This window comes from Squalius cephalus (assembly GCF_949319135.1).
Source record: "Squalius cephalus genome assembly, chromosome: 19".
Classification (NCBI taxonomy): domain Eukaryota; kingdom Metazoa; phylum Chordata; class Actinopteri; order Cypriniformes; family Leuciscidae; genus Squalius; species Squalius cephalus.
Genome location: NC_137140.1, coordinates 22,235,906 through 22,259,807, shown reverse-complemented (window position 1 = coordinate 22,259,807; position 23,902 = coordinate 22,235,906). Strand labels below are relative to the sequence as shown.

Here is a 23,902-nt window from a genome sequence, read left to right as displayed (position 1 = left end):
TTTTTAAAAAGTTTTTCAGGCCCCCAAAACATCATTGTCGATGAATGACAAATGAACAGCCAAAACACATAAAAAGTTGTGTCGTGTAAACGGCTTCTCAGAATGATTTCTGAATGATCATGTGACACTGAATATTAGAGTAATGATGCTGAAAATTCAGCTTTGCCATCACAGGAATTAATTACATTTGAAAATATAAAACAGTTAGTATGAATTGTAATAATATTTAACAATATTACTGATTTTACTGTATCTTGATCTAATAAATGCAACCTTGGTGATCGTAAGAGACTTTACTTTTTTTTTTTTTTTTTTTTACAAATCTTACCGACCCTAATCCTGTGAACGGTAGTGTATATTGGAAAAGGTTGGAGCTAACGCTGCAGGAATGGCCACCCCTGATATATAGGAATTGAATATAAAATTAACAAAATAACAGCATTCCACCAACCTTGCGAACAACCAGCGCATCATGGTTGAGGCTCCGTATAAAGAAGAGCACCGCAGGAGCCGGGAGAGGATAGTCATCTCTTAGTAGTAGAGACAGGAAGCCAATAGCAATGTGCTCAAACTTCCAAGGCCTGATAACACGCAAAATAGCATATTCACAAATGAGTGACGTTTTTATGCGTCTAGTTTTGTAAAAATGTAGCACTTTTAAACATCTATTTAATACTTACAGATCCCTCTCATTTAGACATTCCAACAGATCTTTCAAAAGCGTTTCATATTTCCTGGAAGAGGGAACAGCGAAGATTTACCACACCATGTTAAATGAGTAGTAAACGTTGTGAGTCTGTATGCGTTCAGCACTTACTGCTCTGCATCCTGGTTTTTGTCTTGTTGAAGTGCCAGCCCTTGCTCCAGCTCCTGGTCTACTGGAGTCCCAATGTATGGAGTGGGTTGCCTTGAATCGGTGAGGCTCCGGCCTAGAGAAACCGCACTCTCAGGTACCTACAGATTCATCAAGGGAAACATGAGTCTTACAAAATAAGATTGCTGTTGTTTTACACCATTCACATAGCCTAAAGGTGATAGCAAAATTTTTGCAAACTTTCACAGTCAAAAAGTTCCATTGTCTATTGTCAAGAGTGTTGCGATTTATGAAGCACCAACTTGAACCTGTTGTGCAAATCCTGCAAATCTAGATGTATATGACATTCTTTCTTTCTGACGAATACAATCTGAGTTATATTAAAAAATGTCCTGGCTCTTCCAAGCATCATAATGGCTGTGAATGGCTGTATGTCTTTGGAAGTCCATCAAAGCGAATCTATTCATAATTAAAGTGCTCCACGGCTCTGCGGGGGTTAATAAAGGCCTTCTGAAGTGAAGAGATGCATTCGTGTAAGAATAATATCAATATTTAAAACTTTATCGACTAAAATAACTAGCTTCCGGCAGACGGCCGTACGCTTCGATTTACGGCAAAAGAGTAACCCTCGAACTTGACGCACAACGTAATGACGGCAATTGACGCATCTCGCGGTTCAAACAAACAGGGCTGGGCAAATGCGTTCATCATTACGTTACAGATTTTTCTTACACGAATGCATTGCTTCACTTCAGAAGGCCTTTATTAACCCCAGCAGAGCCGTGGAGCACTTTAATAATGAATAGATTCGCTTTGATGGACTTCCAAAGACATTCAGCCATTCACTGCCATTATGATGCTTGGAAGAGCCAGGACATTTTTTAATATAACTCCGACTGTATTCGTCTGAAAGAAAAATGTCATATACACCAAGGATGGCTTCAGGGTGAGTAAATCATGAACTATCCCTTTAAGCGAAATTCTAGATCACATGGATTTCTATAGAAATGACTGGATTTAACCTGCAAATTTTTGCAGAACAGTAAATATGTCTGAATTTTAAGAGTCTGAATGACACACCGCAGTGGCAAAATATCTATGTTTATGAACAAAACAGGTGACGCTGCTCACAGAAAAGTCGATGCCGATGGTTTCGTACTGCCGGTGGACTTTGTCTGCGAGGTCATCGAAGAGTCTGACGATGGACGGCTTCTCTAGGGACATAGCAGAGCTGAGGCCTGAACGCACTATGGATGGCCATGTCTGAGTGATGCAGTCCCAGTCATGCAAGTTAGCAAGGCACACTCCACTATGGTTCCCAAGCAAGCAGTACAACGCTCCCTACAGCAAAATATGATAAAAACAATGGTATTAAGTCAAGAAAATAAATTAACAAATGCAGCAGTTTCTATAATTTCTAATTATAGAAAGTGAAAACTATAGATTGCAGACCTTGAACTGTTGCTGGGTGACATCAGTTCGTGTGGGCTCCAGTAGCTCCAGGACACGAGGAGTAATGTCTCTACAGCAGAAGTTATAGGTGCCCAAAGCTGTGAACAACACATTCTGGGCCTTGCTGCGGACCTGAGGGGCCAAAAAAAATAGACATTCAGGAGTACATATAAAATAAAATGATTATTTTAATGTAAAGTTTTGCGGATGTGGAATCAAGACCTGGCTGTAGGTGCTGGTAGAAAGACGCAAAAGGTCCCTCAACAGGTCCTGATGAACAGTCTTGTATTCACACCCCTCGACCAACAACTTTCGCATCTAAAAGTGGAGAGCAGAATTATTATTTTTTTACTTCTTACTAGGTGTGTTGCAATATACTGCTATTGACAATAATCATAATATTTAAAAAATGAAAAATCTATCATGTTAAAGCTACACATAGTACAAATTCGTACATGATCCAGCGTTTGCCACCTGACATAAAAAAAGACAACGGCGCAATGTTTGCAAATTTTGCAGCATTGGCCAAACAGCAGAAAACATAAGATAAAGTTAAAGATAAATTTGGCTGAAAAAAAATAATAGATTTTTTTATAGATATCACCATAATATTGTTCTTGTGAAATATTTTGGCCACGATAATAATGTAGAGAAAATCTGATATTGACAGCCCTAAAATATCTATTATGTGCCAATTCCCTATGCCAGGTTATTAGCATTGGCTCCTACCTCATGCTGTAGAAGAACTCTGTCAATCAGAAGAGCTCGGATGTGCTGTTTCTTCCCATGAAGCTGGAGAGTATAAGGAGATTCATAAGACAATTATGCATTGCAAATATAAAATGCCACAGGAGATTTCTTAGGCCCAACTACACACCCTATTCTCCATAGACTTCTTCACCAGGGTGAAACTCTTCCAACGAGAGTCAAACTCGTGTTTGTGGGAACCTTTGAAGTGCATTAAGTCACTGATGATCTGAGGGAGACAAACAACTGTTAAACCCGGAGACTTTAACAGCTAATTATTGCTATATGATCCCATTCAATTAACAGCCTTATAAACAATAATCAATTCATGTTGCTCAAATATCCACTGTGCTCACCTTGATAATGGCGAAAAGGGACTTGGTGTCATCCTCTGAGCGCTCCAGAATGTAATCTACAAAAGAGAATTAGAAGATGCATGGGATTACTGTCTCAAGAATTATGGGTAATTATGGTGCAGTTTAAGTGAGTTTTGTGTGCAAGTAGGTGTGGTAAATGAGGAGCACTCACGAAGCAACTGTCTCATCACTTTACAGATTGCCTCACGGTAGTTCTCTCTGGACTTATCTGAAGAAAAATCAGCAAAGCCTTACTGAAAGGTTCTGAACTACATTCATCACAACAACACGAAACAACAGGTTTCATAAGCAGTTTCACTAAGAACTTCCTCAGTTGTGGCTTACCATAGTCAACACCAATGTACAGCTTTGTTTCCTCCAAACTAATCAGGCTGGGAACACTACAAAGGAGAGAAAAAAAAATAAAAAAATCATATTCATACTGAAGTACTACAGTTCGGGTCGGTAAGAATTTTTACATGTTTTTGAAAGAAGTCTCATCAAGGCTGCATTTATTTGATCAAAAATACAGCACAAACAGTACTATTGTGAAATTTAAAATCATGATTTTAATGTATATAAAAATGTCATTTATTCCTGTGAATAAACCATTAGACTACTCCAGTCTTCAGTGTCAAATGATCCTTCAGAAATCATCCTAATTTGCTGATTTGGTGCTCAAGAAACATTTCTTATCAATGTTAAAAACAGTTGTGCAGCTTAATATTTTTGTGGAAACCTTGATACATGTTCTTTCAGGATTCTTTGATGAATGAAAAGCTCAAAAGAACAACACTTACCTGACATAGAAAACTTTCTAACATTCTCAATGTCTATTTTATTACCAACTTTCTTGCAAAAAAAATAAAAAATCCTTACCGACCTCAAACCTTTGAATGATGCATTTTAAAATATACTTTCCCCCCGCTTTTAACAATTAAATACAAAAGATTAAATAATCATGATTTAATCAGTACTGTGTATTTCTTTGCACATCCACTGCTTAGAGGGAACATTGTTCTATATCTCAGTGTGTTTTAGGACTTACAGGCCTGTGACTAAGGTTCCATCAAGAGGGGGCAGCATGCTACCAGCACCCAGCAAACAGTGCTGGACTATACACAGACTCTGAAGAACATCATCTCTGTTTAAAAAGCAGAAATAAGTCAGCATTAGCAAAAAACAATTGAAAATATTTTTTTTTGTCTTTACCATTATTACAGAGTGCACTTTTGACCTCTGACCTGCTCATGTCCTGTTCTCCCTGTGCGTATCTCTGCAGGCGCTGGAGCTCGGGCTGCAGCAGCAGGTCCAGAGCATAGAACACAAATGCTGTCTCCTCTGCGCTGGGCACGTGCCACTGGATCTCCAGATGCCACAGATCCCCTGGACGACCCCAGTCCTGTGGTAAGAACAAGAAAGGAGGAAGAGAAAACTCACGGGATCTACAATGATCCAATACATTTGAGAAAACAGAAGACACTTACACAAGCCTACACAAACATTGGACACATTTGCAGTACCTTAATGGGCAAGTACTCTTGCAGGGGTCTGTTGAAGCCGCCGGGCACACTGCAGTAGTCCGTGGGGTAGATGAGCGCTGTGGAACGCAGGATATGGTGCAGCAGGTTGCAGGCCAGAGTGTAGCCCTGTTTACAGCGCATGCGCAGGGTCAGCTGCAGAGTCTGAACTAGCTGTGTGCGGTACGGGAGGAGCTTTTCCCCATCCACACGAGTCACCTGAAGAGCAGCGAGAGGGGGTGGCAATGTGAGACACAACAATCCTTGTCCAGTGTCTAAACTAAACTTGTCTTGTAAGGTGACTGATTTGAAACACTTTTTATAGGCATTGTCTCCATTATGCTCCTAATGGAAAGTGTATGCGAGACAAACTTCATAGTTGAGTCTAGTTTAAATGGATAGTCCACCCAAAAATGAAAATTGTGTCATCATTTACTCACCCTCATGTTGTTTCAAAGCTGTATGACTTTCTTCTGCCAAATATAAAATATATTTAGAAGAATATTGGTAACCAAACTGTTTCTGTTCCCATTGAAGTCCATTATAAGGACAAAAATACAATGGAAGTCGTTGGGAACCGAAACAATTTGGTTTCCAACATCCTTCAAAATATCTTTTATATTCGGCAGAAGAAAGTAAGTCACACATGTTTGGAATGACATGAGGGTGAGTAATGCTAATGACAGCATAAAATAGAAATATTACGGAAATTGTACTTTAATTAGATTATTTCACATTAGTATTTAACACAAGTATAGATAACATGCTTGTATTTGTAATCTTTTTAGATTTTGATAAACTTTGCAGTGCATTATATGACTGATTCATTCACTTATCCATGAAGAACATATGTAAATGTGAGGCTGATCCAAATGATCTTAACAAGGTATATAGTATTAATGCCAACTGTTTAGAATAGCCTAAGAGTCAGGACAGAAGCTATGATGCCTAAAACTGTTGCCTAGATAGGTGGCCATCATGATGTTGGAACACAGCTGAAGATCTTTTATGAGTAGTGGTATGATATAGTGTTGTGTTCACCTCAGACAGCAGCTGAAGGCTCCAGAGCAGTTCTTTATCCAGTTCTTCCTCATTCAAAACATCTTCATCTGAAATACACCAAAACTCATGTAAGGATGGTGACACACACTCAACATGACACAAATAGATTTATTTTCTTGTACGCACTGGCAGTTAGATGAGTAATGGCGTTACAGCAGTGTGGTACAAACAGCCTGAGAGACTCAGCAGGGTGACACTGAAACAAAGCAGAGGAGAGTTGAATCAATGCGGTCTCACAGTCGTGTATCTGTCTGCACTAATTGGGGAAAGGGGAAGTATTACCTTAGCAGATGCTCTGCACATGTCTGCCACCATCCTGCCTGCGACACGAGTCTCAAAGATGTTGGTGGTGGCAAAGTTGAAGACTTTCTCAAGAGCCACCTATAGACAGATAACACCTCATATGAGTCTATTTACGTGCACGAGTATTTCCAGTGCCACGGTTTAAAAAAAATTGTTGGTAAGATTTTTTTTTTAATGTTTTTGAAAGAAGTCTCTTATCACCAAGGCTGCATTTAATTGATCAAAAATACAGTAAAAACAGCAATATTGTAAAATATATTTAAAAAATTTAATTTATTTCTGTAATGGCAAAGCTGAATTTTCAGCATCATTACTCCAAGAAAAAAACTCTTATTATTATCAATGCTGAAAACAGCTGTGCTGCTTAAATCTATTATGAAAAAAAAAAAAATCCCCAGGATTCTTTGAATAGAAATTTCAAAAGAACAGAATTTATTTGAAATAGAAATCTTGCACAACATTACAAATGTCTATACTGTCACTTCTGATAATATTTAATTCATTGCTGAATGAAGTATTCATTTCTTAAAAAAAAAAAATACAAAAAAATAAATTCCTGACTCCAATCTTTTGAACAGTAGTGTCACAAAATAATTTATAGCAGGGCTGCCAACTTTTAGGTTTGGCTTGGAATGGTGGTGGTGGTGGTGGGGGGGGGGGGGGGGGGGTTAAAACAAACTTGCATCAAAATAAGTGTATTGTGATTGTCAAAGTATTTGGTAACTAAACAGAATTTCATTAAGTTTAGTGACAACATGTTACAATGTTTACAAGATACGATGACTGGTAGGCTACTGTTTTTATTAGTGCTTGACACAAATTTCACGATTTCAATTCATAAGCTTGCGATTCGATTCCGATCTTGACTCAATATCGATTCATTTGAATAAATATCAGGTACAGTAGCTACATGTAAATTTTTCTCAGGAAAAGAAAATCTCTCAACTAATGCTGTAAAATACAGTGAGCCTTGCCAGCTGGTATTATTATTAAAGGTTAAAATTAACAGCTCAAATTAATATAATGCTGTTTTCATAATAATGTTTTTTGAATAAAAATACAAGAATTATTTAATATAGTGCATATATTTAGCAAAATACTCCTCTCTATAGTTAATTTTTCTAGCTAACTAACATGCTATGATCATTAAATGGCTTTCCTGAGGTAAATATACATGACATTGTTCTCCAGCTTTTTTACTGACCTCTTTCCGCAGTTGAAACACTGATTGGTCAATTACATGAGACATGATACCTTTCGGTAGACTGTACTGCGTCTTTCAACATACCTTCTAATGTTCATTTATGTTTATTTACAATTAAAGGGTTACTTCAGGATTTAGCCTTAAGCTTTGTATTAGTAGAAAACCTGTAGTATTTTCGAATTACCATGCTTTCCACCCTCATATCCCCCTGAGACAAGAGATTTATGTATTTTTTGTCTGGAAAAAATCCTCCGATGACGCAAAAATCGTCATTTTGCGTCATCGGAGGATTTTCTGGACAGAGGCTAAAGACTACAGGCAGTAGAAGTATGGAAGGCCAAAAGGGCCAAAACGTGTGAAACTGTCGTGTAAACACGTAATTACGTGTTAACACGTAAATTGCGTGTTTACGCGTAATTTGCGTGTTAACACGTAAATTGCGTGTTTACACGACAGTTTCACACGTTTTGGCCCTTTTGGCCTTCCATATTGAAGGCGTTGTTCCGCATGTCTTCAGCCCGCCCATACAGGGTGGGATCTCACTCACAGAATGTACACACAGTCAGCCGTCTTTCTTTGGAAGCTAAGCTAGCAGGCTCTTGTTCTGTGGAGAAAGCTGAATAATAGGAGAAAGCTGAGTAAGTAACCATCCTCCTTTTCCCGGACTTGTCCGGCGGGCGAGATCGTTCAAAATGTCCGGGATTCAGCTTTTGCTTTCTGCGGTCGCCATTCATTGTTTACATGCACACCTTTCAATCTAACTGAATTCATTCCGATTGGTGAATTTGAATGTAGTGTTTACATGAACGCTAAACAAGTGATCGGTTGATGTGCGTTTTACCATTGCTAAGAAAAATTCCCGCTCCTCCGTGAGAGATGCGAGACCCGGCGCGTCTCAGTAGTCACGCCACCGGCCTCGCGCTGTTCTCCCGCGGCCGTCAGCCTCGTCCTGCTCGCCACAGTAAACATGATGAATGGCGACTGTAGAACGCAAAAGCCGAATCCCGAACATTTTGGACGATCTCTAAATCCCTCGCAAACTCATCACGTAGGCTAGCTTTGTTGTTATCAACTGCGCACTCTTACCGGTAGGCGTGGCCTCCTAAGGCAGCGAAGCAAGTGCATTCTGGGAGTTGTTGTCTTTCATCCACATAAGCCAAAAATACATTTTCTGGCTTTTCTCAGTCTAGAAAGCTCCAAATTCAAAAATTTCTTCACATTTCTTCTACTTAAATGACCTATTTTAAATACACATTCATCTTCCCAGAGGTGAAGTATCCCTTTAACTAGTAGTAAAGAGAAAGAGATGATCGGTTTGCATGCCGCTTGAACTGTCAAGTCACATTTAAGAGCGCCAAAACAGTATTTATTGTTTGAATTTTGTAATAAAATTGAGAGAATTTGAAAGCTGAGACTCTGTTTCATATCAAAAATAACCTGCTCTGTCTTGACTGTTGGTGTCAGTGTCCTCTTTGCTTCGCGATTTTCTACTGTGTGAGAAAATGGATGTGTGAAGTGAGTGTGAGAGCAGTGCCAATTGTCTCACGCTGAATGAGTGAGAGTTGGCAGCCCTGTATATAGACCATCAAAACAACTTTACATTGTGCAACTTTACATTGTGCTGTCTTTTTGATATAATTTGTAAGATTAGTAAAATCAGTCTAATTACTAAGATACTTTAAGATATGTAAAAAATGTAAGTGTAAAAATCCTATTAAATAATAAAACACCTTGAATATCTCCATGGAGCACTGTGTCAGAATGGTGCTGAAAGTGGATGAAAGGCCCAGCTCCACCAGACTCTCTAAATGAGTCATTTTCTCTGTCTCCGTCTCCTCGCGCGTCTGCTCCAGAGTGCTGCTGTCAATCAATGCAAAACACCTACAGACACATAAAAGAGGGCATAAGACACAGCAATACAGTGTTTTATACTGAAGCACGCACGACTAAATGACTCACCTGTCCATAAACTGCAGAACAAAGTCTTCGAACTCAGCTGAAGCCGAACACAACTCTCTCTCCATCTAAAAAAAGCAAAAGACATTAGGATCAAACACAGAAAGAATAATGTAAAAACTCTGTAATGGGTGTTTTTATATAATATTTCAGAGCCTTACCTCTGTCAAGTCATTCTTCTCATGGAGGGCTGATGAACAATCAACTAAAGGCACTAGAGTAGTGAAAGTAGCAATGAACTGGAACGTGATCTAAGAAGAAGAAAAAAGAAGTTCAAGACAAATATGAATAAATTCACATTTGAGAGAGCAACAACAAGGAATTAAAATTGTCATATTTTGGGTGCTTTATTTCATCAGTTGTTTCATGAACACCATTGTTAATGTTTATTTCACAGTTTACCCACCATGCATTTGCTGAAGTCATTAGGGTCAACACCAGGTAGTGCTCTCATAAGCAGGGGCAAGACGTGCGCGGGACCTTCGGGATAATGTCGGCCTCCACTGAGAAGACTGCGGGCCATGCCAATCATGCAGCTGAGTGTGGCAGTAAGCTGGTGCGGCTCCGTCAGTGTCTCCATAGCAGGATATGTCCTGCAGGGGGCAGCACATTACACACTGTGGCTTTTAGTTTGTTCCACCTTTGGGAACAGTCCAGCTCCTGCTTTACAAAACAACTGCTTACAAAGCCTATTTACAAAGATTGGATTTGTAAATCCTGACAGTGAATAAAAGAAGCCACTCTAAGGGCTATGATAAAACTTTAAGACTTTCGCTTATTGATTTTTATACTGCAAGTCATCTCCTATAACCATTTAAAGATACAAAAGTAAACATTTTAACATTTAATCAGCTCTACATTATTAGAATAATAAAATAATACACTAATACATGTAACAGAATAAATAAATAAAAAGATTAAGGGTTGAATTTATATTTGCGTATATCTTTGCTAGTTTAGCATTTAAGTCATCGTCATTCTTTTCAACGCAACCTTTTTATGTAAATTAGTCAGTGCTATTTTCAGTGTTAGTCAATCATTTTCAATTAGTCAGTGCTGATATTAGCGCCTACATGCCCTGAACATCTCCAGCAGTTCCACACACACTCACTTCTCCAGCACAGGTGGGATGACCAGCTCTGGTCTCATCAGAGCGAGGTTCTGCAGGGCCTGAGCTGCATCCATGCTGCCTGTCTTGCTGAACATGGCCATCAGTACCGGCTGCTTCATGCTCTCCACAAAGTCCGTCACATCCTGGTCAGTGAGTCTGTGACTAGTGGGAACAGGGGTGATCCAGCAGGGTTTCTTATAGCGCTCCCGATGTAGACGTCGTACCACACTGGCAGGCAGACGCTGTAGAAGCTTCATTAGCTTCATCTGGAGAAGAAAATTAGACAAACACATGAGCTTGGAATCACTAAGAAAGGTTTAATATTGTAACGATTTCAATACGATTTTCAGCTAAAGTTTCGTCCCATGTTTTCTGTAGCACCCCCCATAATAGTGATAAGCTTGTAGATTAAGCTTATTCTTCAAAACCTTGTCTAAAATGTCAGCAGCACCCCAAAGTATTTGCTTCAGTGTTGAAGATGAAAGTAGCATTTGGCATGTACTGTTCAATTTCTGTTCAATTAGCTCTCAGTCCTGGCTTGCTGCCTTCTTCGTAGACAGTAGTGCTACTCATGCAAGGAACAGCCTTCAGAACAATAGACTAAAGGTTTTCTAGAAAAATTGGATTCTTTTTGGCCATTTTGAAACGAAAACCGGACTGAAATTCATACATTAGCATCTGAAAAATAAACATTTGCACTGGGCTTTTCACACTTCTTCAAATACCACAACTGTCTGCCTAAGTTTTTGCTAGTACCAAGATTTAAAGCTACACTGTGTAATTTTTTAAGTTGATACTTTGCAAAAAAACACTTTGTTCTTTCAAAATGATATGTACTCATTAATGTGTAATTACTTATACCATCTAATCAAGTATTCTCGTAAGCGTAGAATCTGCCATTTAGAATACATACGAGCGAGTCGCTCGAATGGCGGCAGCCATGTTGCGCCTCCATCTTGAAAATACATTAGCCAAAGAGGGACATACCTGGAAATTCAAGCTTCGCCTTTCGCGGTTTGACACTCAGTGGCACCGTGACGAATGCGAGGGGGAGATTACTCGCGGCAGATTTGAAATAATACGGCCACCGTAGGAGTTAAAACGCCCTCAGAATGGGAGGGGCTAGAAAGTAATATTCAGTTGGTAGTCAAACAATTTCACCACTAGATGGGAGAAAATCCTACACAGTGTAGCTTTAAGGAAAATTTTGAAATGACTGTAGAAACAGTTTAACTGCTAAAAATTGGACTTTTGTTATTTCACACTAATAATAATTAACTAAACTAAATTTTCTGAGTTACGCGTGTTGCACATCATAGAAAACAATGTTAGCACCCGTCACTTTTTTAATCTTAGGAGAAAACTAGTTTGCTTTTTTGCTCTGTTTTCATCTTCCGGGATTAAATTCATCTTCATGGCAATGTCACAGGATGTAACGTTTTCTTACCCCATAGTACATTGATGACTAATTTGTGTCTCAAAAATTATTCATGAAACTGCATGTCCTTATCCTACGAGAAGACGTTTCACTTAATTATTCAACAACACGTATTGATTTCATATGGCAAGCACTTCAAACAGTGAGATCGCATACAGCAAGTGAGAGATGCATTAATGTAAAAAAAAATTTGTGTAAGAGTTTCTACATCGCATAAGTTCTATAGATCTTGAGTCTTCGGTCCAGACGTGATTCATCCACACTGTGAGTGCAACCGGTCTTTACGGCACCATAACCAAAAAGAGCATATAAAAACACGGCAAAATAAGCCTAAAAAGTTATTAAAGATGCAACAGCGTCAATGCAGAGTACAAATGCATCACAGGATATGCATGTTTTTGTGTAATATATGGAGAGCTTACAAACCGGGTATCATATAAGTTACACATGGCATAAAAAGGTAGCCTAGAAATCTAGACGCACCCTAGCGGCAGCAAAATTTATTTTGCAGCCAGGGTAGTCTAGCAACTCTCCGTTGACTTCCGGAGCTGTAAAAACCTAAATTGGGTCAGGCCAATCACATCGTGTATAGAGTAGGCGGGGCGGGCTTAACATAATGATGACAGAGTTGCGACGGTTCCCTGCTTGAAAACAAAGAATGGCGGCTGCTGGAGAACAGTCTTTCGAATCGGCTTTGGCCGCGACTCTGGAGGACTTGGAGTTTTTCTTTGAGAAAAGAGCAAAGAACGGCACTTAAGTCATTCTTAAAAAAGGAAGATGTGTTCGTAGTTTTGCCGGCCAAATTCAAAAGTTGAATCTGTCAACTAACGTAAGCTCCGCTGTTGGGAAAACGCTCTGGTTGGTTGAAGCGCTGTCCTATTGCGTGCAGAGTGAATTTGAAAGACAGCCGTTTATCCCACCCCTCGGATTGAGCCGTGTCTATGGTGAGTTGCCAGACCTAACATCTTGATGTAGGTCTGGCTTGCCAGGCTAATAAAAAGGCTTAGTAATACTACTTTCTTCTGACATCAACACTCTTGAATAACATCCGGTTTCAAAGAGGAAAGGCTTTATTGCCATTGAGGGTAAAATAATTAACTTTGCTAACAACACATGATATTATATGACACTTTACTGCGTCATGAGTGCAGGAAAAGGATGCATGTCAAGGATGACAGGTGGTCGATAACTAGAAAGTTGTTACTGGTGTTTCAGAAGCTGGAATGTGGAGTGACCTCACTCTGCCTGAGGACCATGTGTCACTGCACATCACACTCATGCACGCAAACAAAGCTCAGCTGACAACACACACTGCAGACTGTTCTAGACTGGATTGTGGGCTGGACTTTGATGGGGAAAAGGGGAGCAAGATTTCACATTGCACCATATTGATCTATTGTTCTTACCAGCCAGCGTCCGTTATTTGAAGGGTGGTAGAAGGATGCTATACTACTGAAGAGCCCATTAAGCTGTTTCTGGGCCTGTTTCTGTGAGCCGCCCTGAAAAAGATGACGAACAATATTATAGAATGTGATCTGTAATATAAATGCGCCTCTTTAATAATTAACCTATTTATAGGAATGTGACTCATGAAGCTTACCAGCATGGAGGAAATCCAGAGGACCACGTGACCGATATCATAGGAGTTGGTCAAGTATCTGGGAACGACCATTTGGCTGGTGCCAACAGGCAGATTGAAGCTACGTAGGATCCTGGTAAAGATCTGAAGCCAGACAACAAAGTATTAGTACACAATGCTCCAATGTCTTTAGATTATCATCTATAATCTAAGGCTCAAATGTTTGGGGTCAGTAAGAATTTTTTTTTTTTTTTTGGGAAAGAAATACTAATTCACTAATACTAATTAATTCAACAAGGGTTTCAAATAAATGCTATTCTTTTGAACTTTTTATTGAGGAAAGAATCCTAAAAAAATGTATCACGGTTTCTACAAAAACATTAAGCAGCACAACTGTCTTTAACAATAACTATGTTTCCATTCAAAATTGTGAATTTAACTTGTGCAAAATTGGAAAATCGCATCCCATGTGTTTAAGAGAACAAAACCGTAATTTCCTGAGAAAGTGGCACAAAATATCTGTAATAAAAATGGAAGTTGCTGCAATCAGGGAAGCCATTGTGGCTCTTTTTTCTTACATCATAAATGACTTGCATCTCAGAGCACGCAGAAAAAACGCAATAAACACGGTCATGTTATCTTGCATTCGGATGCCTCGTGATTAGGAAGGCAATCGTGTGAGATGCTTCTGGGAGGTCATTATACCAAATCATTTGATGACAGACTTTGGTTCAGGCATTTCAGAATGATCAAGCCAACATTTGAAATGCTGTGCAATAAAATTGGTCCACTGGTTAGTTTAGTTATCCAACCACATCCACTGTTGAGGTTAAGTCAACAGTTTTTTGTTGCTCATCAAGGGATTTATTTGGTAAATGTGTTTCCATCATAGTTTATACTTGACATCTTATTGGATTAAAAAAAAGGCATCCACCTCAATTGAGCGCATACGTTTTTTTTACGCATTTTTACAATTTATGTGCATCTGGGCGTTTCCATCCAGTCTTTTTTTTTATGCAATATCCCAAAACGCACATAAAAATAGGTGGATGGAAACAGCTCTTGGTTGTTTCTTGAGCACCAAATCAGCATATTAGAATGATTTCTGAAGGATCATGTGACCTTGAAGACTGGGGTAATGATGCTGAAAATTCAGCTTTGCCATCACTGGAATAAAATACAATTTAAAATATACTCAAATAGATAACTATTAATTTGAAAAGTAATTATATTTCACAATATTACCGTTTGAACTGTATTGAGCAAATTATTGCCTTGGTGAGCATAAGAGACTTCTTTCGACCCCAAAAATTTGAAACGTAGTGTATATAAGCAGGACAGTACCTTGGGAATGTATGGATCCCAGTTCACATAGCCAATGTTGTCATTAGCCAGACGTGCAAAAAGATTCACTAGATTCTGCAAGAGGAAACAGAGGATAGAAAGCCGATGGTGAAATAATATTTTGCACTTAACAAATTAATTCACGAATGAGAAGTACTTACACCCTCCCAAGCGGGCAGGTTTTGCACTGAGACCCAGAGATCCATCAGTTCATCAAACCATAACCTAAAACATGCACAAATACTCCCGTTATCCCGGGGTCATACTTGTTGGCTGCACTTTATGAATGACGAGTAATTTGTAAATAGACTGCAATCCTCTTTTTTCATTACTAGGTTACAAAAGAGGGTCTTACTTGAAGCCTTTGTGATGCTGTTCTGGGGACATGATGGTGGGCAAGAAGAGCTCAAAGTACCCGATGGCCTTCTGCATAGTGACATCAAATGGACACAGTAACGGTCGCCACTCATCAAGCATCTCCTGTGTGGCGGACTCAGGGAAATAACTACACACACACACAAACATGAGATCAAAATCACATGCCACTTTCTTAGATCCACGGTTATTTATTTGTTATGTGACCTCTTGCAAAACGATGAAAAGTGCTTGTTATATGAACAAAATGGTATAATGTGTTAAGAGAGCTGTAATCGGCTCAGTGTGAAAGCTGTGGGCTTGACTAACAACGCCTGATTACATGATTCTTTCAACAGCACAACGGAAAGGGGATTAACACAATGTGCAATTCTTTTGTGAAAGGGCTCGGACATTTATAGGTACATTAGTGAATGAAAGAGGATTGAAAGAGAACTCACAGTCTGCAGCTCTTTACTAGTGTCTTCAACACATTCTCAACCGAGCTAGAGGGAGAGAACATGGGAGAAACAGAGAAAGAAAAAAAAAAAAGTGCATTAATATAGTATGAAAGGCAAGGCTCATTTGAGGTTGAAGCAAAATATATGCGATTAGACCACGTGCAAAGCAGAAACCCAACTACGGTTCGTTTTGTGAAAGTGTAAATGAGAGATTCCCAACACCAGCGCCTGGGCACATGAGTGCAAAATGCCAGGTTATCAGGTTCTCCTCATGTACTTTTTATAACTGAGCTCCAAAACGTAGAGTACAGTCACAATGCATTAACAGCCAATTCAAAGCTAATCCTAAATACATATTCACTTTACCTTGTTAAAGTTGGCCAAGTTGTTTAAACTTTTAGCTGCGGGTTATGCATTAAGAATACAATAATGTTATTAAATACTGCAAATAGGGAAAGGTCAGGATGGTGGACTAGTTCATTAGGATAACTAGTTTTAGCTTTGGTATTTTTGGCTGTGGCTTCTAAGTCCATAGTATTTTTGTGAGAACTATGATAGTATTTTAGTATAAAATGTTACAAATATTCAGCCAAATTATTGTTCGATATCAGCTGGGGTTTTTTAATGCAAGAACACATGATGAACGTCTCCTTAAAATGCATCCGATTGGGGTCTACTGGATCTTATTCATTGCTCAATTAAAGGGATAGTTCAATTTAAAAATGAAAATTGTGTCATCACTTACTCAACCTTGTGTTGTTCTAAACCTGTATTTCTCTGTTCTGCTGAACACAAAAGAAGATATTTTGAAGAATGTCAGTAACCAGACAGTTGATGGACCCCATTGACTTCCATAGTATTTTTTTTTCCCACTATGGAAGTCAATGGGGTCCATCAACTGTTTGGTTACCGACATTCTTCAAAATATCTTCTTTTGTGTTCAGCAGAAGAAAGAAACTCACACAGGTTTAGAACAACACGAGGTTGAGTAAGTGATGACACAATTTTCATTTTTGAGTGAACTATCCCTTTAAAAAGGATAGTTCACCCAAAAATGAAATTCAGTCATCATTTCCTCACCTGCAAGTCAATCCAAAACTGTATGACTGACTTTATTCACTGGCACAAAAATATATATATATTGAGAAATGTCTCAAAATTAATACATTCAATGGAAATTACAACGTTGTTTGGTTTGCAAAATTCTTCCAAATATCTTTGTGTGTGTGTGTGTGTGTGTATTCTTCCACAGGAATAAAGTCATACAGATTTGCAACAACATGAGACAGAGTAAATATTAATGAAAGAATTTCAGTTTTGTGGACTATCCCTTTAAACAAGCTAGTAAACTAGTGGTTCAGATAACCCACTGACTAGTTGATAATTAAAATATGTTGTCTTCCACATCCCTAGTTCTAAAAATACACCCCCAGTGATACTTAGCAGCTGTTGATCTTCCTCTCAGTGCAAGTGTAAACAAACACCTTCCACATTCAGCGGCAGCGCACTATCATTTCGGACGAGATTAAAATAGAACACAATGATACCAGAACCCAAGGGGAAAATTGGCAAAAGTTGTGTGACCTTGTCCTCTAAAACAGCGAGCCAAAGTGCTCCGACCCACATTTACAGCCTGACCTAAAAGAAGCACGACTGACACCAGACTGTGTTACATTTCCCAAAAGCATTGTGAGCTTCACCCAAAATGTACTATGACATTCTTTCTTCTTCAGAACACAAAAGGAGATATTCAAATGTGTCAGTGTTTTTTGTAGAAGTCAAAGGGCTCCAATGTTGTTTGGTTCCCAAACTTAACAAAATATCTTCTTTTGTGTTTTAGGTGAACTGTCCCACTATACCATTGGTACCAGTGATCTCTATAGAGTGCATTAGGGCCCGTCCACTTTTTCAGCAGTGTTGGCTCCGGAAGTATATTTTTCCAATTCATTTTTCCCATAGTGTTTAAATAATAATAATAATAATAATAATAATAATTTTTAAAGCGTTATAAGCCACAAACCAAACCAACCAGCTACGAGGTGAATCATAACATTACAAACTTTTATTTAAAAGCAAAAAAGTATTAGAAAATCTGACCAAAAAAAAAACAAAGCTATAAGACTGTGTACCCCAATGACAAAATCTAATTAAAATCGATGATGAAATATAAAACTATTCATTTAAAATTGTTGACAATAGTGTACTGCAAAATATGCATACATGAATGTACAAATATTTAAGTACTCTGACAGCATAGCAAGACCAACTTGACTTCATCATCGCCACGACTCTGATTGGTGGAATTTTCTGTACAGCATTATGGGTAATGAAGTTTTTCACCATGAATTCAGCTGTTAAACATGATAATTTTAAAAATAAGTTCAACAAAACAACCTCGTAGCTCACAGTACGTCTGTCTTTAAAGGTTTATAAGTTGTTGTTAAAAAACAATTTGCCTATGAAGAAAATGAATGTAGTTTTTACTTCCGGAACACAACGGTTGCATTCTAAAGGCTTACGATGCTTTTGGGAAACACAGCCCTGAATTTTCTTTAATATAAACCCTTCGCCCACCTGTGAAAACAATCAAAAGATTCTTAGATTAATAGAATGAAGTCACAGCAATGAGTCTATCCCAGTCCTATAGAATTTGTGCTGAAGAACAGTTTTTTTTATTTATTTTATTTTAAGGTTTTTGTCATTGTGCAGCTATAGTTTGTCAGGAGATATCTGTAGCCTAAATATAAAGAACTGACTGACACCTCTGAGCCACCAGGAATTGTGTTTGACAGACAAAGATGAATTATTAGAAACTTTAAAGGGAGCACCATTTCCTGATCTGTTTGTGAAACATGTTATTAAGTGGATATGACTAGGCAACTAAAAGAACAAAGATTATAAGTACAAACCCAGGTGTAAGCTGTGGTGGGATTTGTCATTTAGATAGTTGATTTGCTTTTAATTTTGGACACATGCAATTAAACATGAGCGACTGCCCTTGGAAAAGTACAGTGCAACATGTAAAACAGGGCTGTGCTTACCGCTTCCGCACAATACTAAGCATTTTTTGTTTAGTTGAGGCTTCTGCTCGATAACTGAATGTGAGAAAAGGAAAAATGCATAAGCCAACGCTGCACATACCAATAGCATAAATCTTACAGTTGTAATTGTTTAACAGGTTCTTCTAAGAATACTGTGTGTTAAATGGATATGGTTGTGTAATGAGAATCAGCAGTGCTCATTAAAAGGCTCAAACTCAAATTTGGAAAGATAAGAATAATACAAGCAAATTGCTCAATCTTAGGCAGTGTCAGGGTCCTCTTTTTCCTTGAACCAAACGTTGCACTGACAAGTATTTTTTCCCCATGATATCAACTTGCCCTGTACAATGAACCATGTGTCATATCCATACAGAATGTTCACCATACAGAAAACACTTTCCATCTCTGCAAATATGATATGAAATATACTTGTTTGCATATCTTTTGTTATGTTTTTTTTGTTTAAATAAGATAGATTACTACACTTTAACTGGTAGCTGAACGCAGAATCAAATTAGCTAAAATATCTAATAAACAAACTTTCAATTGTGGGTCAGGAATGTGTAAAACTTTGTGAATGATGGCCAGATGGCATATTCTGATCACCAGGTACCATGCTATGAAAACAAAAAAGTATCCAGTCACATATAAAATGTTGTTCCATGGACATTAGACTTGTAAGCAAAGTTCACAAGAAACTAGAATCAGTGAGAGATAGAAAGATGAAAAAAGAGAGAGGGACTTACTTTGGGAACCAGTTAAGACCAAGATGCTCTGTTTTGGAGTACAGGATACTCTCATAGAGATCGTACAAAGGCCTCCAAGGCAACTCCAAATCATCCCGGGACAACAGTTCTTTCTTTCTGTACATTAGAAAAGAGTTTTCAGAAAACAGAAAAAAAATTACATAACTAGGGCTGTCAATTTAAAACATTAGTATAAAACAAATATGCATTAACAGGGCTCTACACTAACATTTGTTTTTCTTTAAAAAAAAAAAAAATTAAAAACATTTAGGAGCACAGTCAAAAATTTAGGAGCACCTTGTGATCAATGACAGAAATCAACCTTCCCATTATGAGGCGATATTTTACTTAAAATGACTGCATTTTTTATCCTTTGTAAGGGCATTTCTTTATTATAACTAGGGATGTCAACGATTAATCGACGATCGATTAATTGTCGATAATACATTTAATCGATAGAACTTATCGATCATCGATTAAGCAGGTCTTCATGCGCGTGCGCGGCGCGCTGCTCAACCGCGAAACATGTAAAGCGAGCGCGCCGGAGTTATGTTTGGGACCATTTTACACCTTCATCATCATGTAAGTTTGCGTGTGCATTCGCAGCCTTTTGTTTTGTTCAAATGTAAGTTGTAATACTGTTTATTTTGTGTATGCCTATATATATATGATTTATCTCATATTGGATGCATTTGGTTAAGAACTCTGTATAAAGCGTCAGCTTCAGCGCGCGCAGCTCAAACGGCAGTGCACGACTAATAATGACTATTGGGACTGTAATATTACATAACATTATAAAGAGAACAATATTGTAATAAAACATTGTGAATTATTTGGGTTTAGTTGCCGTGTCGCGTTGCTCCAGGAAGAGCGCGTCCACAACATGAGTAGTTCTGAATGAATGGCACGTAACTTAGTTCAAGTTCACTTGTGCATGAATTTGCGTCATTTTGTGCAGATATAATTTGTAATATTATGTTTATTTTAAATATATCTGATTAATCTCATATAGGATGCGTTTCTTTTAGATAAATAACGTGCTAGCAAAGTGCTCCAGTTTAACGGTAGCAGATTCATTCAGCGCGTGCAGTTGTTCCAGGAAGAGCGCGTCCACAACAGTAGCCCCGTTTACATGTAGCATTGTATTCCGATTATAACCAGGTGCAAGTCCAATCAGAATGAAAATGCTCCATGTCAACACCTCAATCGGAATAAAAATGCTCAAACCGATTGAAATTTCAGTCGGATTGAAGGGGGTGGAATAAACCTTTTCATGAACCGATCAAACGAAAGATTACACCATGTAAACGAGCTGTTCCGATTACTTTGAGCGTACGTCTTTCTGCGCATGTCTGGTTTTGCGCCAGATAATTCTGTCAGCTAACATAATGCCTTCTGTTTGTGATCCGATGTGGATTCTGATCACCGTATAAGGTAGGAATATTTATACCCGATGCAAAAAATAACCCGCTATGCACGCTAACCATTACCATAGTAAACATGGAAAATATGTACGCTTGAAGAAATCAGACAAATCATAATCCTGTTTTTATTTTATCTTTCAGTAGCCTAGCTATGTCTCGGACTATCCTCTTTTTCTCTGACTGAAAATATAACTGTATGGGAGAGAGTGCTAAAGCTCCTCAGGTCATATTTTTGGTGGCATATTTGTAGAAATGAACATTCTTTCTAAATGTGATGTAAATACGTCCTGTTACTAGGCTACCAAATAAACAGAAACAGACGCGAATAAGTTTTGTGTCCTCTTTCTTTTGTAAACGTTCACAAACGTCATAAACGGTAAACCACTTTATTTCTGTGACTAGTGTGCAATTTTGACACAAATTAATTCATTATGATAAATGTATCGATTTTTATTGTAAACCTGTGGTAAAACATCTATTCTTGGGTTTTAAAATTCAATTAAACAACAAAAATGCCAGCAAACAGTCGCTCTTGCATGTTTTGCGATCGATCAGGCTGTTTCCAGTGATTTCTTTCTGATCAGTTTTCTGATAAAACTTCCTTTTTTTCTTCTTTTTTTTTTTTTTACAATAATGATGGTCTATATTTAATTATATGCTATCATGAGTGTGATATGAGTATGAGAATGAAAAACTGATGCAAATAGGCTACAAAACAAGACAATAATTAACAAAGAACAATAGCCTACACAACACAATAAAACGGCCCGTTTATGGCTCGCACTGGCCCGACAGTGGAAACGCGTCTGATGCCTACAACTAAACGCGACAATTAAGTGATGCACCATCTTGACAGGATTGAAAACGTGGAAATAATGAGCTTCCAGATCCGTCAGACAAGCTGTGTGCGCATGTCAGAAAATGACTTCGATTGAAAGCGTCAGCACATGTAAACACCAGATCGGTTTAGATAACATCCCATGTAAACAGTCAACCGGAATCCGTCAATCAGAACGATCTCAATCAGAATAGCAAAAAAGTGTGCATGTAAACGGGGCTACTACTCACACATTTTAGCGCATATGAGGCGGCGTTGGTGACGCGTTGTATTAGTAGTTATATTTGATTATTAAATAATTAATTTAATTATCAATCACATCGAAACATTTTACAATCCTACTAGCCCTTTATTTATATTTAAAACCATTCTAATTTATTTGGTGAGGAACATTAGCATTTGCAGACCCTGTCATGCTGTTGGCCATAGCCACTGCAGTTGACGCATATCGCAGTATTAAGGCTAACGATTAATCGATTACTGGTAATTGATCGTTAATTTAAACGACGATCGATCATGGGAATTTGTGAAAATTGACATCCCTAATTATAACCTTATTAAACCTTATTAAATGTCATCTTTTATGTCAAATTCATAAATTTATATTTATAAATTGAGTTAAAATAATAATACACAATCAGGAAGAATAAGTTACCAATCAAATGAAAACAGTATCAACAAAATTCATCTTTGCACTGCAGAGGTGGCATTGAAGAACAAAAAAAGTGGCATTTAGGTATATTTACAGACTGTTTAATAAGGTTCAGAAGTGGCATGAATGTATTTAATTGAATGATAACAATGTTAAGAGATTAATGTTTTAAATAGAAGGTTTCATAAACAAAACACCCGTGTTTGCTCGGAGATATGCGCAGCGGCAAGTCACTTAATATAAACTTCATGTTTATTGAATTGTTGTATAAAATCAATATTACATTTGCAAACTCCCTTTATAATCATTAAAAAGCTGTCACTCATCTCAGTTCATCGCGATTTAACAAACTTCCCTTATAATCAATGAAGTTGTCTAGACTACACAATGAATCTCTTATTTACATCATGCAGATTTTGCAAAATTTACATTTGCAAAATCTGTTTGACCAATATGCTGTTATTAGTTTCAACTGAGGGTGCACCCCCATAGAAACAGGCCTGATCAGGTCAGTCGCACTGGTGCTCCTAAATACTTTTTCACAGTCGCATGCAGTCATTTTCAATTGAAATGCAACTGATTTGGTTGTACTGTAGAGCCCGGATTAATCATGGTCTGGGGGCTTGTGTTCAATTATGACAATGGTCAGGTGTTTGTTGGGGACACTTTCACATACTTCAGTAAGTTGACAAGGAGTCGTGCAAAGCTCTGCATCATGCTGATCTCCAGGTTGGGGATGGTGACCAGCTCGTACAGAAGCTTGATGAAGAGCACATGGTCCTCCTTGCTGAACTTCCTCCCGTACAGCCGAAGGTACCTATCAAGGGGCAAAGATCATGTCATACGAGTGGAAAACGGAGAACAGGGGAGGGGAAAAGTATGATTCACAAAACAAAAACTTGCATATTATCTAGAGTACAGTACATAGTCTACAGAAGGCACACTATTTCTAAAACAAATAATTACTTCATTTTAAGTTTGATCTTAAAATCATCGCAATAAAGCAGTGATAAACAACCAAATATGAAAGTGAGCATCCACCACACCACATTATGAAAGAAAGCATTGGAGGGGAAAAGTTTTGTTTGGGAAGCACATATGGCCATCAGTTATCTGTTGGAGCCATTCTGACCTTATCACTAACCATGTAAGCACGAAGACATGATCATGAGAAAAACAGAGAGCACTGTGTGTCTAAATAAAGCTGAGTCAGGCTTGCATGTCAAAAAAATTATTGAAACGGGTCAACAAAATAGATTATATAAGAGAGCCTTTGAAAACACTCAACTAAATGATAAAAGCTTGCACTTATTCCCATTTGAGCCTTTTTGTTGTATGGCATACAAAAATATTATCCTTTTCAACTATTAAACTGTAGAGCCATGGCAAACAATATTTATGCTAGAGCAGGTGTGCGTATATATATATATATCGTATATATATATATATAGAGATAGATATATAGATAGATATATATAGATAGATAGATAGATAGATAGA

At 38.0% G+C, this 23,902-nt stretch overlaps 1 protein-coding gene across 2 annotated transcripts in view; it reads right to left on the bottom strand.

Annotated features, from left to right (window-relative positions):
- Positions 1 to 23,902, bottom strand: part of psme4b (proteasome activator subunit 4b) — a 34,554-nt gene that overhangs the window by 8,653 nt on the left and 1,999 nt on the right. Inside the window, exons 2-32 of one of the 2 annotated variants that reach the window (XM_079850963.1) lie at positions 23,079 to 23,219; positions 19,489 to 19,605; positions 18,743 to 18,796; positions 15,702 to 15,746; positions 15,242 to 15,391; positions 15,048 to 15,111; positions 14,887 to 14,961; positions 13,564 to 13,686; positions 13,370 to 13,462; positions 10,526 to 10,791; positions 9,821 to 10,007; positions 9,576 to 9,665; positions 9,418 to 9,482; positions 9,189 to 9,339; positions 6,234 to 6,332; positions 6,078 to 6,147; positions 5,931 to 5,998; positions 4,893 to 5,108; positions 4,614 to 4,771; positions 4,418 to 4,513; positions 3,715 to 3,770; positions 3,542 to 3,598; positions 3,370 to 3,425; positions 3,144 to 3,242; positions 2,996 to 3,058; positions 2,489 to 2,584; positions 2,267 to 2,398; positions 1,946 to 2,155; positions 818 to 954; positions 681 to 734; positions 452 to 581 (exon numbers count right to left, since the gene is read on the bottom strand). In XM_079850963.1, coding sequence (XP_079707089.1) covers positions 452 to 581; positions 681 to 734; positions 818 to 954; positions 1,946 to 2,155; positions 2,267 to 2,398; positions 2,489 to 2,584; positions 2,996 to 3,058; positions 3,144 to 3,242; positions 3,370 to 3,425; positions 3,542 to 3,598; positions 3,715 to 3,770; positions 4,418 to 4,513; positions 4,614 to 4,771; positions 4,893 to 5,108; positions 5,931 to 5,998; positions 6,078 to 6,147; positions 6,234 to 6,332; positions 9,189 to 9,339; positions 9,418 to 9,482; positions 9,576 to 9,665; positions 9,821 to 10,007; positions 10,526 to 10,791; positions 13,370 to 13,462; positions 13,564 to 13,686; positions 14,887 to 14,961; positions 15,048 to 15,111; positions 15,242 to 15,391; positions 15,702 to 15,746; positions 18,743 to 18,796; positions 19,489 to 19,605; positions 23,079 to 23,219 — 3,418 coding nt within the window. The remainder of the gene's footprint in view (positions 1 to 451; positions 582 to 680; positions 735 to 817; positions 955 to 1,945; positions 2,156 to 2,266; positions 2,399 to 2,488; positions 2,585 to 2,995; positions 3,059 to 3,143; positions 3,243 to 3,369; positions 3,426 to 3,541; positions 3,599 to 3,714; positions 3,771 to 4,417; positions 4,514 to 4,613; positions 4,772 to 4,892; positions 5,109 to 5,930; positions 5,999 to 6,077; positions 6,148 to 6,233; positions 6,333 to 9,188; positions 9,340 to 9,417; positions 9,483 to 9,575; positions 9,666 to 9,820; positions 10,008 to 10,525; positions 10,792 to 13,369; positions 13,463 to 13,563; positions 13,687 to 14,886; positions 14,962 to 15,047; positions 15,112 to 15,241; positions 15,392 to 15,701; positions 15,747 to 18,742; positions 18,797 to 19,488; positions 19,606 to 23,078; positions 23,220 to 23,902) is intronic. The other variant, XM_079850964.1, reaches the window with a different exon arrangement.